Source organism: Antennarius striatus, chromosome 9 (assembly GCF_040054535.1).
Source record: "Antennarius striatus isolate MH-2024 chromosome 9, ASM4005453v1, whole genome shotgun sequence".
NCBI lineage: Eukaryota > Metazoa > Chordata > Actinopteri > Lophiiformes > Antennariidae > Antennarius > Antennarius striatus.
The window spans coordinates 22,151,882-22,163,957 of record NC_090784.1 but is presented as its reverse complement, the minus strand read 5'-3'; the positions used below and the strand labels follow the sequence as shown (position 1 = coordinate 22,163,957).

The 12,076-nt window shown below is 43.8% G+C and overlaps 1 protein-coding gene across 1 annotated transcript; it reads left to right on the top strand.

The window, feature by feature from the left end:
- The first annotated feature begins 2,747 nt into the window (after positions 1-2,747).
- On the top strand, positions 2,748-10,598 carry rhbg (Rh family B glycoprotein). Its single transcript, XM_068323011.1, has 10 exons — positions 2,748-3,081; positions 6,069-6,255; positions 6,473-6,623; positions 6,709-6,856; positions 7,452-7,618; positions 8,465-8,602; positions 8,684-8,817; positions 9,062-9,183; positions 9,369-9,442; positions 9,923-10,598. Exons 1-10 carry the CDS (start codon positions 2,904-2,906, stop codon positions 10,010-10,012), a joined length of 1,389 nt encoding a protein of 462 aa, XP_068179112.1. The 5' UTR covers positions 2,748-2,903; the 3' UTR covers positions 10,013-10,598.
- The last annotated feature ends 1,478 nt before the right edge of the window (positions 10,599-12,076 follow it).

The window sequence follows — 12,076 nt, the reverse complement described above, 5'->3', positions numbered from 1 at the left end:
ATGATTTTATAAATGCTACTAGCTTTAGCATCACCCCTATGATGTGGTATCTGCTCATCACACCTCCTGATCGTACACCTGAGCTCCAGCAACTGCCTTTTAGCTTAGCGGCTAATGTGAGGATTTCAAGTCAAGGGAATGGAATAAACAATAGATGAATTTATCGTAATGTTGAAGCATAATTTATGCAACTCAATGAAATGTATAACAAGCATTTTGATTTGACAGCAGAATTTTTCTCAGATTTTACAGAACAAATGTTTCTTTCCTGATGAGATTTCAGAGATTTGAATCTACAAACTCCCGCCCACGGATGTGGTCGACAACAATCATGGCACAACTGTAAGTATTTGATAAATTGCTTCATCTGTATCTGCCGTGAATCTCGTAACGACCCAGATGCTTTGCATATTTTGTATCACGAGTCAAAGTCACAAACACGAGATCAGTTTCTCTCTGCAGGCCTTTGTGCTCCTGAAAGCAGAATCAGTGGACCGAGTCTTGATGCTGCAGAGACCAGAAACCTTGAGCAGATCTGGTGAGATCCGGTCTCACTGATGCTGTATCCATCCGCCAACACATAAAGAACAAGATCCGGTCTCGCTGATGTTGTATCCATCCACCAACACGTGGTAAAGAACGTGATCCGGTCTCACTGATGTTGTACCCATCCATCCACCAACTAGCGGTGGTGTCCTGAAGCACGGCTCGTATCTCAGATTTTTGCTCGTATGTCAAACAAATATGGACAGAGCGACGAGTCATATCTCAAATAACTGGTATGTTGAGCAGCTCGTATCTCAAGGTACTTCTATGTGTGTGTGTGTGTGTGTGTGTGTTAAGATAAAAACCAGATTTGCTAAATGGACTTAACTGGATCTATATTGCTCAACTCCTGCGGAACAAAGCAGGCTACTTCAGCAGATACCCTACACAGCAATAGCATGCACTGATGACTAAAAATCAAAAGTTGTTGTGGGGTCACCTGAGCAGGAGACAATCTTCATCTGATTGCTGAGTAGAACTTTATTGACCCACATCAGCATCACAGTGGGTTTTATCTTATCTTATAGTGGGTCTGGTTTAGACTAACCTTGTTTACGCTGCTGTAGCCGCCTCCCATTGGACCGCCATGATGACATCACCCTTTTCTCATACTCTATCTGTTTGATTGCAGAGCCTCTGCTCTGTTTTGTCATTTCATTGACATCATTGCACAAACCACTCACCACAATCAACGGCCAATCGGTTCCTTGACCCGTTGGCGACAGACCGATCGCCAGCCGTTGGGTTAATACACGACTTAATGTCTCCGTGAAAGCGTCTCGCAGATGAGATGAGGTGATGAAGGTGAGGTTTTCAGTAACAAAGACAGGACGAGGCTTGTTAGCATGCATGACTTTGACTTTCTGGTTCTTGTGCTCTATTCTTACAAAATTGGAATTGACTAATGGCTTTGTCCCAAAACAAACAAGAACATACCTGCACATACTCCGGTACCCAACTGCACCATAAATGAACACGGTAAAAGCATCCATCATAACCTTTATTACATCTTTATAAGCTCTAAGGCCACTTGATGGAGGGCGTGTCTCCATCTACAGTTTGTTTAAATTCAATCAAACCAAAGTCCAAAATCCGAGAAGACAAGAGAGGCATCAGACAAGCTTCCCCCAGAGCTCTGGAAGGAAAGAGAAAAGAATCAGGCATGTGATGAGCAGACGACGAGCTCTTATCTTTCACTAGAGAGTTCACGACTTCTCTCCAACGATAACAGCAGGAATTGCTTAAAAGCACAACAACATTCCTGCCGGTTCTTTCCCCTGTTTGAAGACAGGCTGCCTCCACTGATGGAGGACACAGATACAGGTGAGAACGCCGAGGCTTATCGCACCTGACAGTGGCAGCAGGAGGAGTGTCTCCAGTCCAGGTGTGGTCATGGTCTGGTCTCTGCTGAGTCAACATCACCTGCAAAGGTTCTGGATGGTTCCAGACCCCACAAGTAGAGATTCTGAATGGTTCCAGACCCCCCAGGTAGCGATACTGGATGGTTCGAGACCCAAAGGTAGAGATTCTGGATAGTTTGAGACCCAAAGGTAGAGATTGTGGATGGTTTGAGACCCAAAGGTAGTGATTCTTGATGCTTCAAGATCCGAAGGTAGAGATTGTGGACAGTTCCAGACCCCACAGGTAGAAAATCTGGATGGTTTCAGACCCAAAAGTATAGATTCTGAGTGGTTTGAGACCCAAAGGTAGAGATTTTGGAGGTTTCAGACCCCACAGGTAGAAAATTGGTTTTTTTCCAGACCGCAAACGTCTTTAAACTAATTAATCTGCTGGAAACTTTATTTCCTGTCATATTTTAACCTTTAATGACAGTAACTTTATATTTAGTAGCTAGTTTAGACATTTAAAATGTGTCAAAGACTCTTTTTTTTTGTCGGATTAGCAGAAACGGTTTTAAAGTTCAACGTCAGCAGCTGGACTACAAGCCCGAACTCAGCTTGAAGTATTTTTTCCTGTTTGTTTGTCGAACTCTAGCAGCAAAATCACAAACGACATCGACACCTTCCTGCTGATGTCATCATTAGGTGTCAGTGTCAGCCCCCCCCCCCCCAATTCCAATCACATGGCATTAAAATGACCACTTAAAAGCTCAGAAAGGGGAGGGATTAAAAAGTTTCTGCATTATTAGTGGAGGAGGCCGAGCTGGTAGGTGTAACCCCACTGAACAAAACACACATCATAGACCGGCCCATGTCTGTCAGCCTTCCACCCTCACACATACACGCACACACACACACACTGGTTCCTGGGTGTGTGTGGGACAGTAGGTCTAACTTCCTCTGCTGGATCTTTAATCCCTTTTCTTCTCCCGCTCCTCGTCTCGCCAGGAAGAAACCATGACAGACACATCCACCAACATGCGGACGAAGCTCCCGATCACCTGCTTCATCCTGGAGATCATCCTCATCATCCTCTTCGGCACGTTGGTGCAGTACGACTACGAGACGGATGCAAGGGCGTGGCATAACAAGACCCACTTCGACTTCGAGAACGACTTCTACTACCGTTATCCAAGTGAGTGTCCTGCAGAGGTCGGGGGTCCAGGGTCGGAGGATGGGATGTAAGCCTTCGTCTGGGTCTCCAGATTATGAACAGGGGTTAAAATACAGAGATGTTTGTAAATCCGCAGATAATCACTGCAGCCACTTAGAAATTGAACATATTCACATCCCTTTGTGAATTCTAATACCAATAAAATGCATTAACAAGTAAAAGATTTGACTTATAGTTTTCTTCAGGATTCAGATCTTTAGAAGTGAAGAAGTTAAATTTGACTTGGATCTGATCTCAGGTCTGTCTGGATTATCTGTCATCTCAGCAGGGAGTTTAAACATTGTCGATCACCAGATGCAGAATCACATTCAAATCAGACACTGATGCGTGCTGGATCTGATGGTGATGGGATTGGTTTGTTTTTGTACAGTTATTGTCGACATTATGCATGAAGTGATAAGCACACATCACAATGGTCCCATAAAGAGTCACTCGAGACATTCTGGATCTGGATCACCACCAGAATCTGAAGCACTGATCCTGTGTCTGTGTCGGTGACAACTTTCTGAGTCCTGCCAACAGCGTCTGCGTAGAGGGGAAAACCTCTACACCATAGCTGTGTTTTAAAGGGACCGTTTTGTATCGGCTGAACTTTTCTTGCACGCTTTTTATTTTGTTGAGATGTTCTGCAAATTATTATTATTCATATTTACCAACCCATCAAATTAAGACTCATCATGAGCGAGTCGTAACAAGTCACCTGGGCGTGTCCTAACCAGGTGTGGGGTTGTCTCCAGGTAGAGCTGAGGATGACAGCTCTTAATGCGGCTTAAATTGTTGCCCCCCCCCCAGCCCTGCCCCCACATTTGTCAATCAGTGAATCGTATTTTTCACCTCAGCTCGCCTGCAGGGTTTAAAGCAGGTAATTCGTCCTTCAGTATGTGGGTAAATGTGACAGTTCAAAATACACTCATAAATAAATTACGTAGAGGTCAAGAAGGTCTGAATGCTTTTTTGTTATGTGTGGTGCTGAAGTGCCCTTGAGCAAATTCTTGTCAACGCAAGGCAGCTGAAACTCTTCTCAGTACCTGAGAGTGACCTATGACCTCTGACACGGGACATCATTAGTGTCTCTCATATCAAGAGTTGAATGTTTGTTCTGGTGGAACCGGCGTCACGTCAGAAACACTAAAGGTTTTTTTTCCACGATAAAGAACCCGGCTGCCTTTAGCGTGCTAACATGCTAAGGTAAAAAAAACAACATATCTGTTCACATCAGCATGCTGGTATCAACATGATAACCTCACATGAGGATCATGGTCACCTGTTGTTTTCAGCAGGTCAGCAATGTCATTGAATGCTAATGCTAACAGGCTATGTTCAAATGGCGATCTTGGTAGGAAATACACTTGTTACTGTCAAAGTCGATGAGACGCAGGTGAACGGAGGGTCAAAGGTGTCAGTCATTAGAAATATGACTCGTAGCTGGCTGAGAGGCATTGAAGGAAAAAACAGCCTATTTAGTAAAAAGTGCATATTTAATTTAATATCTTGATTGCATTTACTCTTTGTTTGACTTTATTTCATGATAAAACCTGTCATAGGACACAGACACAACCTATAACTTTAACTGTAAGTTTTATTTCCTCTTAAATCTCTTCCACCCTGAGGCTGTTTTCTTTCCTTAGGTGAGAGAGCAAAGAGAGGAAAGGAGTTTGTTTGTGTTTCCCTCAACACTCTGAATGAGGGTTTGGAAACTTTTATTTCTCCCTATTAGCAGAAATATTAATAAAAAAACATCAGAGTGGATTCAATCCTCTTCACCTGCCAATGAGACAAAGGGTTGTCAGCTGTATTCCCTCCAGCCAGCAGCTGAAGTGCTAGATGTGCTAGCGTTAGCATCTTCGTCTTCTAGACGCTCATCTAATTAGTTTTGTGGAAACAATGCAGATATTGCAATTTTGTGCTGATTTTCAGCGTTGCCACGGAGACTCTGTGTCCCAGATAATAATTTGGTACTGATTATTTCCCTGTCAATCAGTGCTCAGTAGTAGAAAGGTCATGTGATTGGTGCCATTAGACTACAGAGTTTGGAACACAGCCCTCGAAGTGATCTTTGTGACTTTATAAATAGGTTTGTCCATTAATTAATGTAGGGCACTATATACTATAAATTTACAGACCTCAGAATTGCCAAATTGGACGTAAAAATGAGTAGAAAGCATTAATTTATCCTGGATGTCTGGAAGACACCAGCTCTACCCAGCCAAGGCCAGCTTTCCATGTATGACACCCTCCTGGATGTCTGAACCTGAAAATGTATCCGGGCCAAAAGGTCAAAGGAGACACTGGTAACACCTCTGTCTACTCATGTCAATAGTTGGTCACCATGGTAACAATAGCCACAGTGCAATACTTGGACCACCTAAGAGCTAGAAAAAAGTGCTAACCTGAAGTCCTGGTGCGTCAGTTCACCACTTTGTTCGCTCCATCCAGCCTTTGTGGAAAATGAATGAGAAAAAAAATGATATGACCAACAAGAAAAGAACGACAAGATTAGCTGATTTTCTGCATTTAAAATAAATAAGAATATTTTAAGATTTCGGTTTTTTTAGTTGCAAAAAAAATTGTGACCTAGCTCTGTAAATTAAAATGGCTATTCTGACACTTTTGTTATTTCACCAGGTGATTAAAAGATAAACAGGTTATTAAATTATGTATTTGTTAGTTGCAACCACAGAATCGAGGTTGGGGTAAAAATTTGATAGCACCAATCTCTCATGTAGAGTGGAGTGTCGTCTGCATAGAGTATTAAGTCAACACAGTGCTTTCAGGTGTTTCATAGTGACAGAATGTAGAACCAGAACCATCTGACTATCAGAAGCTGCAGTGACATTCAGACATAAAAAAATAAAGCTGTGAAGGCATAAAGAAAAGGTCAAATACGCTGGTTAGATAAGTCCAACAATATCCGGTCCATTTACGTTGTCGTTTCCCCCGTCTTGCAGGTTTCCAGGATGTGCACGTGATGATCTTCATCGGTTTCGGTTTCCTCATGACCTTCCTGCAGCGTTACGGCTTCAGTAGCGTGGGCTTCAACTTCCTCATCGCAGCCTTCTCGCTGCAGTGGGCCACGCTCATGCAGGGCTTCTTCCACGGAATGCATGGCGGCAAGATCCACGTCGGGGTGGAGAGGTAGGTGGAAAACACAGGGTGAATGCACCACACACACCTCTTTGTTTTCACCTCTTTATAATTTTACACTTTAAAACATCACAGAGTGAAAATCTACATAAAACAGGTGCAGAAACTATTTATTTATTAGTCTTTTGAAAGAAATCGTGTTTTTCTGGTTTTGGCCTCTTGGGGGCGCTGTAAACACAAAACGTTTACTCAATTCTGCCCCTTTTAGTATGATCAACGCTGATTTCTGCACCGGCTCGGTGCTCATCTCATTTGGAGCCGTTCTGGGTAAAACCAGTCCCATCCAGCTGCTGGTCATGGCGATGTTCGAGGTCACGCTGTTCGCCATCAACGAGTTCATCCTGCTGAGTCTTCTGGGGGTGGGTTTCTGACCAGCTGAGCGACTGTTCTGGTGCATGAAGAAGATCTCCATGTGATGATATCTGTGTGGTGGTTGACTCCCAGGCCCGGGATGCTGGCGGCTCCATGACCATCCACACGTTCGGGGCCTACTTTGGCCTCATGGTGACCCGAATTCTGTACCGGCCCAACCTGGACAAGAGCAAACACAGGAACTGCTCCGTGTATCACTCCGACCTGTTCGCTATGATTGGTGAGTTGCAGCTTTTAGGTCCAACGAAAATACTGAGAAATTTGGTAAAAATTGTTTAAAAAAATTCTCTAAGATGAGAATTTTTGAAATAGTATTGCAAATTTTGTGAGGAAATTTATTAGGGATTTTTGAAAAATTGATAAACTCAGTATATTTATTTTGTTTCAGGCAGGAAACATAAAATGTTGCTCTGCATTGGTTCTTATCATTGGAAAAACGCCCTCCATTCTCCTTCTAGTCAGAAAATTTCATAAAGCTTTTGTGTCCCACTTACTTGACCCGTCGTTTATCTTAATCACACTTTCATTTAATTACTAAAAATCGGTTTTTAAGGAATTGTTTATAAATTAATAAGGTATTTTTGCAGAGTTAAAAAAAAGAGGCCAAAAACAATTTGTGAAAAATATGAACTGCAGTAATAATAATAATAATAATAAAATAAAATAGAAATAATAAAAATAACAATCACAGTAAATTTCTGATTGACAGGAAGTGTAAAGACAAGACCAAGAAATGAGAATAAAATAAAACTTTTTTTTTTAAACGGCATGTTTAATCTCAGATGGGGCTAAAGAACGGTGTCTTTCTTCTTCAGGTACCCTCTACCTGTGGATGTTCTGGCCCAGCTTCAACTCGGCCATCACGGCCCACGGAGACGACCAGCACCGCACCGCCCTCAACACCTACTACTCCCTGGCAGCCTGCACCATGTCCACCTACGCCATGTCGGCCCTGACGGCGCACGACGGCAAGCTGGACATGGTGAGGATGCTAGGATAACGTTAGCAATGTGATGTGGATGATGATGACATCACAGCAAGTGATAGACGCACCTCTTAGATGTGTCCCAATTCGTGATTCTGTTCTCGGTTAATTCAGCCAGCGCTTTGACGGGTGTCGCAGCTTTTATGGGGACACATGATGACGAATTACAAATTAAAACTACAATCACAGGTTCTATATTTTTGTTCACGTGGAAAATCTAAATTTGAACTGTGTTAATTTACCCGTTGAAAGTGTTCTTTGTGGATCTCGTCGTGTTTCCATCCATCCTTCAACATCAAATCTCTTCATCTGTCAAATTTAAAAAATGTGCACCACAGATAACGAGATGAGACCTTCTCATTCAGACAAAGAGCGTGTTTCTGTCACGGCCTCGTTCACGCGTCACGCACACGTGGCAACCGACAGGTGAGCCGTTAGCGACGAGCTGATTGGCCGCCTCTGAGCTCTTCTGTCTCCGGGCAGATCGACATCAGCGCTGGAAATGTCCCGTCTCGCTCTCAGGATGGTTCTCAACTGAGCGTGACCACACGGCGTCTGAGCATTGAGGGAGGGGTTACCTCTGCAGGTCACACCCTGATTGGTGTAGAAACACGCACCTGGAATTTATTTTGACCTTCATCGTTACTTTAAAACAGTTTCATGTTTTTATTGCATCACTAAACTCCTTCATAATAATTTTAACAAGGGTGAGACCCCCTCCCTCTTTGACCTGAATATTTCATGTTTTATTTCTGTTTTTTTATATGCACATATTTCAGAATGCATATCATTTAATATCTGTTTCTGATTTTACATCTAGAAACGTCTTTTCTTCCTCTTTAGGTCCACATCCAAAACGCCGCCCTGGCCGGGGGAGTTGCCGCGGGGACGGCCGGGGAAATGATGCTGACGCCGTACGGCTCCATGATCGTCGGCTTCCTGGCTGGAATCATTTCTGTCCTGGGCTTCAAGTATCTCACCGTAAGGACGATTATTTTATGATTAGACCGGATTAAACCAGACGTTTCATTCCATCCACTCTCCTTTTTTATCTCCTTTCAGCCTTTCTTGGAGGAAAAACTGAAGATCCAGGACACCTGCGGGATTCACAACCTGCACGGCATGCCCGGCGTCCTGGGCGCCATCGTTGGCGCGGTGACCGCTTCCCTGGCGACGGTGGAAGTCTACGGAGGAGGGTGAATAAACATGACATTTGTGCTGCTGTGGACACAAACACCTGATGGGGGGCGGAGAGGACGGGGTGGCTGGGCCTGAATTTCCACATTCTGCAGCTCGAGCGAGATAATCTGCAAGGGTTCGGCTGCTGGGCTGTGATTGGTCGCAGATAGCATCGCCGTGACTCCGCTGACAGGTCGTCACATTCCATGGGCGGCGTGACGCTTTCGGACCATCTGACGTCCTGCTGTCCGTCTGTTTCAGGCTGAGAGACGTCTTCCCTGATGTGGCCAGCAACAAAATCGACGCGTCCTATCAGGGCAGCATGCAGGCCGTCTCCCTCGCCGTCACCCTGGGTGTCGCCCTGCTGGGCGGGCTCATAGTCGGTGGGTGACACATCCTCCTCAGCTGTTTATGGTGAAATGTGACAGAACCTTTAACGGTACCATCTGTGACACGACCAGAATAAATATAGAAATATAGATTAGAAGTTCTCTCAGCGTTGAGTGTTTTATAAAACTACCTTCTGTCTGATGGACCCACCACGAATACGATCCGGTTTTCTTTCCAGGTTTGATCCTCAAGCTGCCCGTCTTCGGCACGCCTCCGGACGCCGCCTGCTTTGAGGACAGCGTCTACTGGGAGGTGAGTCGGAATGAACCGACTCCTCTGTGATTGACTCTACTGTCATGTCTTCATGGTGAAGCAGCGTTAAAGAGCAGGCCACCAGATGGCGCCGTTGTCCTTCCTGTCTGTCCATCTACAGATTTAATACAGACAAATAAAAACAGAGTTTGAGGAATTACTGGGAAAACTTCTTCATTCCTGTCAGTGATCAGAAAGAGCAGATCTGTTTTTTCTTAATTTTTGACATTTGCTTTAATTTCTCGGGGAATAATTCATGGATTTGTATGGAAACTGATGTTTGGGAGTTTGTGTTGATGACTCTGTTTTAAAAATCCAGAGGCATCAGATTTAAACATCTACCTTTAAATATTTCTTACAAGCCTTGAGTTTGAAGAAAAATTAAATAATCTGATTGCCGTCCGCTTTGGGCCCAAATGCTAACTCTTCTGGTATCTGTGAGTAGCTGAAGTCATCAGTCGTCTCTTCTCTTCCTCTCAGGTTCCCGGAGAAGATCTGAACCACGACGGGCAGCTGACCGTGGTGAGGATCGACGAGACTGAGAAGCTGAACAGTCCGATGGCACAGTGAGGTATCAGCATCCTGACGTTCACACCCTCAGACGGTTAAAAACTGGGTTCAAGTCCCAAAGAAAGGGACAAAGTCACATTTTTTTATCCACAAATGAAAAAGAAACGTTCCTGTTTGTCCACTGGAGGGCGGTGTTGAGCCGCAGCAGCGCCACAGGCCTGATGATGTTGATGATGATGATGATACGTGTATTTGATGAAAGCTGTGGTCTAATTGTCCCCTAAACCAGGCCAAGACACAGAGGTTTAATTTCAGCTTTCACTTTGAACCAAAGACAAAGGGGCTCCTCGCTCGGAAGGGACCGCCTCCCTGCCTCCATTTAAAAGCCTTTATTTTCCCAGCCAACAGATTTTATTTTCTTTATTCTACATGCAGAAGTATGATGTTTTCTATTATCTCCTAAAATTTTAGGGTGGGGATTTCTTGTGATTTCTCATATTAAACCGTGTGATTAGTTTGACTAGAAATGTCCTTTGTTGGTTATTTAATTGTTGAATAGGACTGAAAAAAAGGGCCTCATTGTATTTGGAAATAAATCACAGCTGCATTCTGTGTCTGGATGTTGTCAATAAAGCGCTGAAATGTGTGTTTGTGTCATTTGACGCTGGGCTGACTTTTATTTTGACGAGGTGTGAAGCGGAATAGAACCATAAATCACATTTTCTGGCGACATTTTCAGGAAGTTAATCGATCGATTCTTGTGTTTTTATTTCTTTTTGAGTGATTCAGCTGTTTTATAAAAATCCCACAGCAACAGGGTCGGGTCTGTGCTGGTGATGAAGACGAGTCATCATCATACCTCTTCCTCCTGAAGGCCTGGGTGACTGGGTGATCAGCAAAACCTTCACAAATTGATTTGTATGTGAATTATTGATTTCAAATTTAATAACAGGACGACTTTATGTTTTTTAAGTGGGGGTTGGGGGGGGGGTACGCATTCAGCTCGGGCCTGTGGTGACTGATTCATTTGTCACGTTGCTAATTTAGTGAAGCTAAACTTGAATTGTTCCACCAATAAGTCCTTTAAATCAATCAGGACTTAATAGCGAGGAGCCGGATCATCAATATGGTTTCTAAATCATCTGTGCATCTTTATCCTCATGAGATAATAGGGATTTAAATCACTGGCATCCATCACAGCGCTGAGGAATCGCCGTGTGTGTGATGCTCTTATTAATCCAGACTGTTGAAACATAAACAAGCACATTTTAAAAAATTAAAAATGTTTTTTTTTTCCTCCTGGATTATTCCCCCCCCCCCCAGCCTGCTTTCCTCATCTTTTAATCTCTTACCATACTTCAAGGACGTCTTTACTGCTCCGTGGCGTCACGCTGGGGGGGGGGGCCCTTACGACTTACAAGGGCCTGCCTGAACCCCCTCTCCGCCTAAAACACCCCCACTTGATTTGGTGGTGCTACCTTGGCGTGAACGGGCGCCGCAGCCGTTTCCCAGGCAGGAGGAGACAGGTGGACAGCTGTTTCCTGAATAGACACTCACTGTGAAGAGCTTAATTGAGCTTCATAGGGCTAATTAAAATGCAGAGAAAAATTATCATGATTATGGTAATTATTCTTTTGTCTCTTGCATCTTCCGGAGATGTGCTTGTTTTTTTTGTGTCATACCTGCGAGAAAGTCCCGGAGAAAATAAAAGTGTTTGTGGCGTGAGCCTCGCTGCAGCAGGAAAAAAACTTTCGTGTTTAAGTTTTTACTACTTATTCTAACCTGCATAATAACATGTCATTAAAAGCCGTGGAAAAAATTGTCTTTGCATTCGAATGATCCTCCTGGGTGGCGTTTAGAATACGTTTAAGGTTCAAATCCTCAGTGGTGCAGGTTGAACCATAATGTCTGTAATTCAGACACAATAAAAACCACCACAGGGCCGTGGAGAGAAGACAGAGCTGCCCTTACAGTTGTTTTGGAGACGTGGGCGTCTTTGTTCTGTCGCCACATGGTCTCCATGTCAGGCTTTGACAATCAGTGACTTTTATTTTGAAATTTACCCGCCATTTGAATATCTTCCTTTCCGTTCGTCTTCTCCAGGTGTGTTTGACTGGAATCACA

Coding starts and splice junctions, on each gene's coding strand:
- rhbg (XM_068323011.1), top strand. CDS start 2,904: ATGACAGACACATCCACCAACATGCGGACGAAGCTCCCGATCACCTGC. Junction 6,256..6,472: donor ATCCACGTCGGGGTGGAGAG/GTAGGTGGAAAA, acceptor TGCCCCTTTTAG/TATGATCAACGCTGATTTCT. Junction 6,857..7,451: donor CGACCTGTTCGCTATGATTG/GTGAGTTGCAGC, acceptor TTTCTTCTTCAG/GTACCCTCTACCTGTGGATG.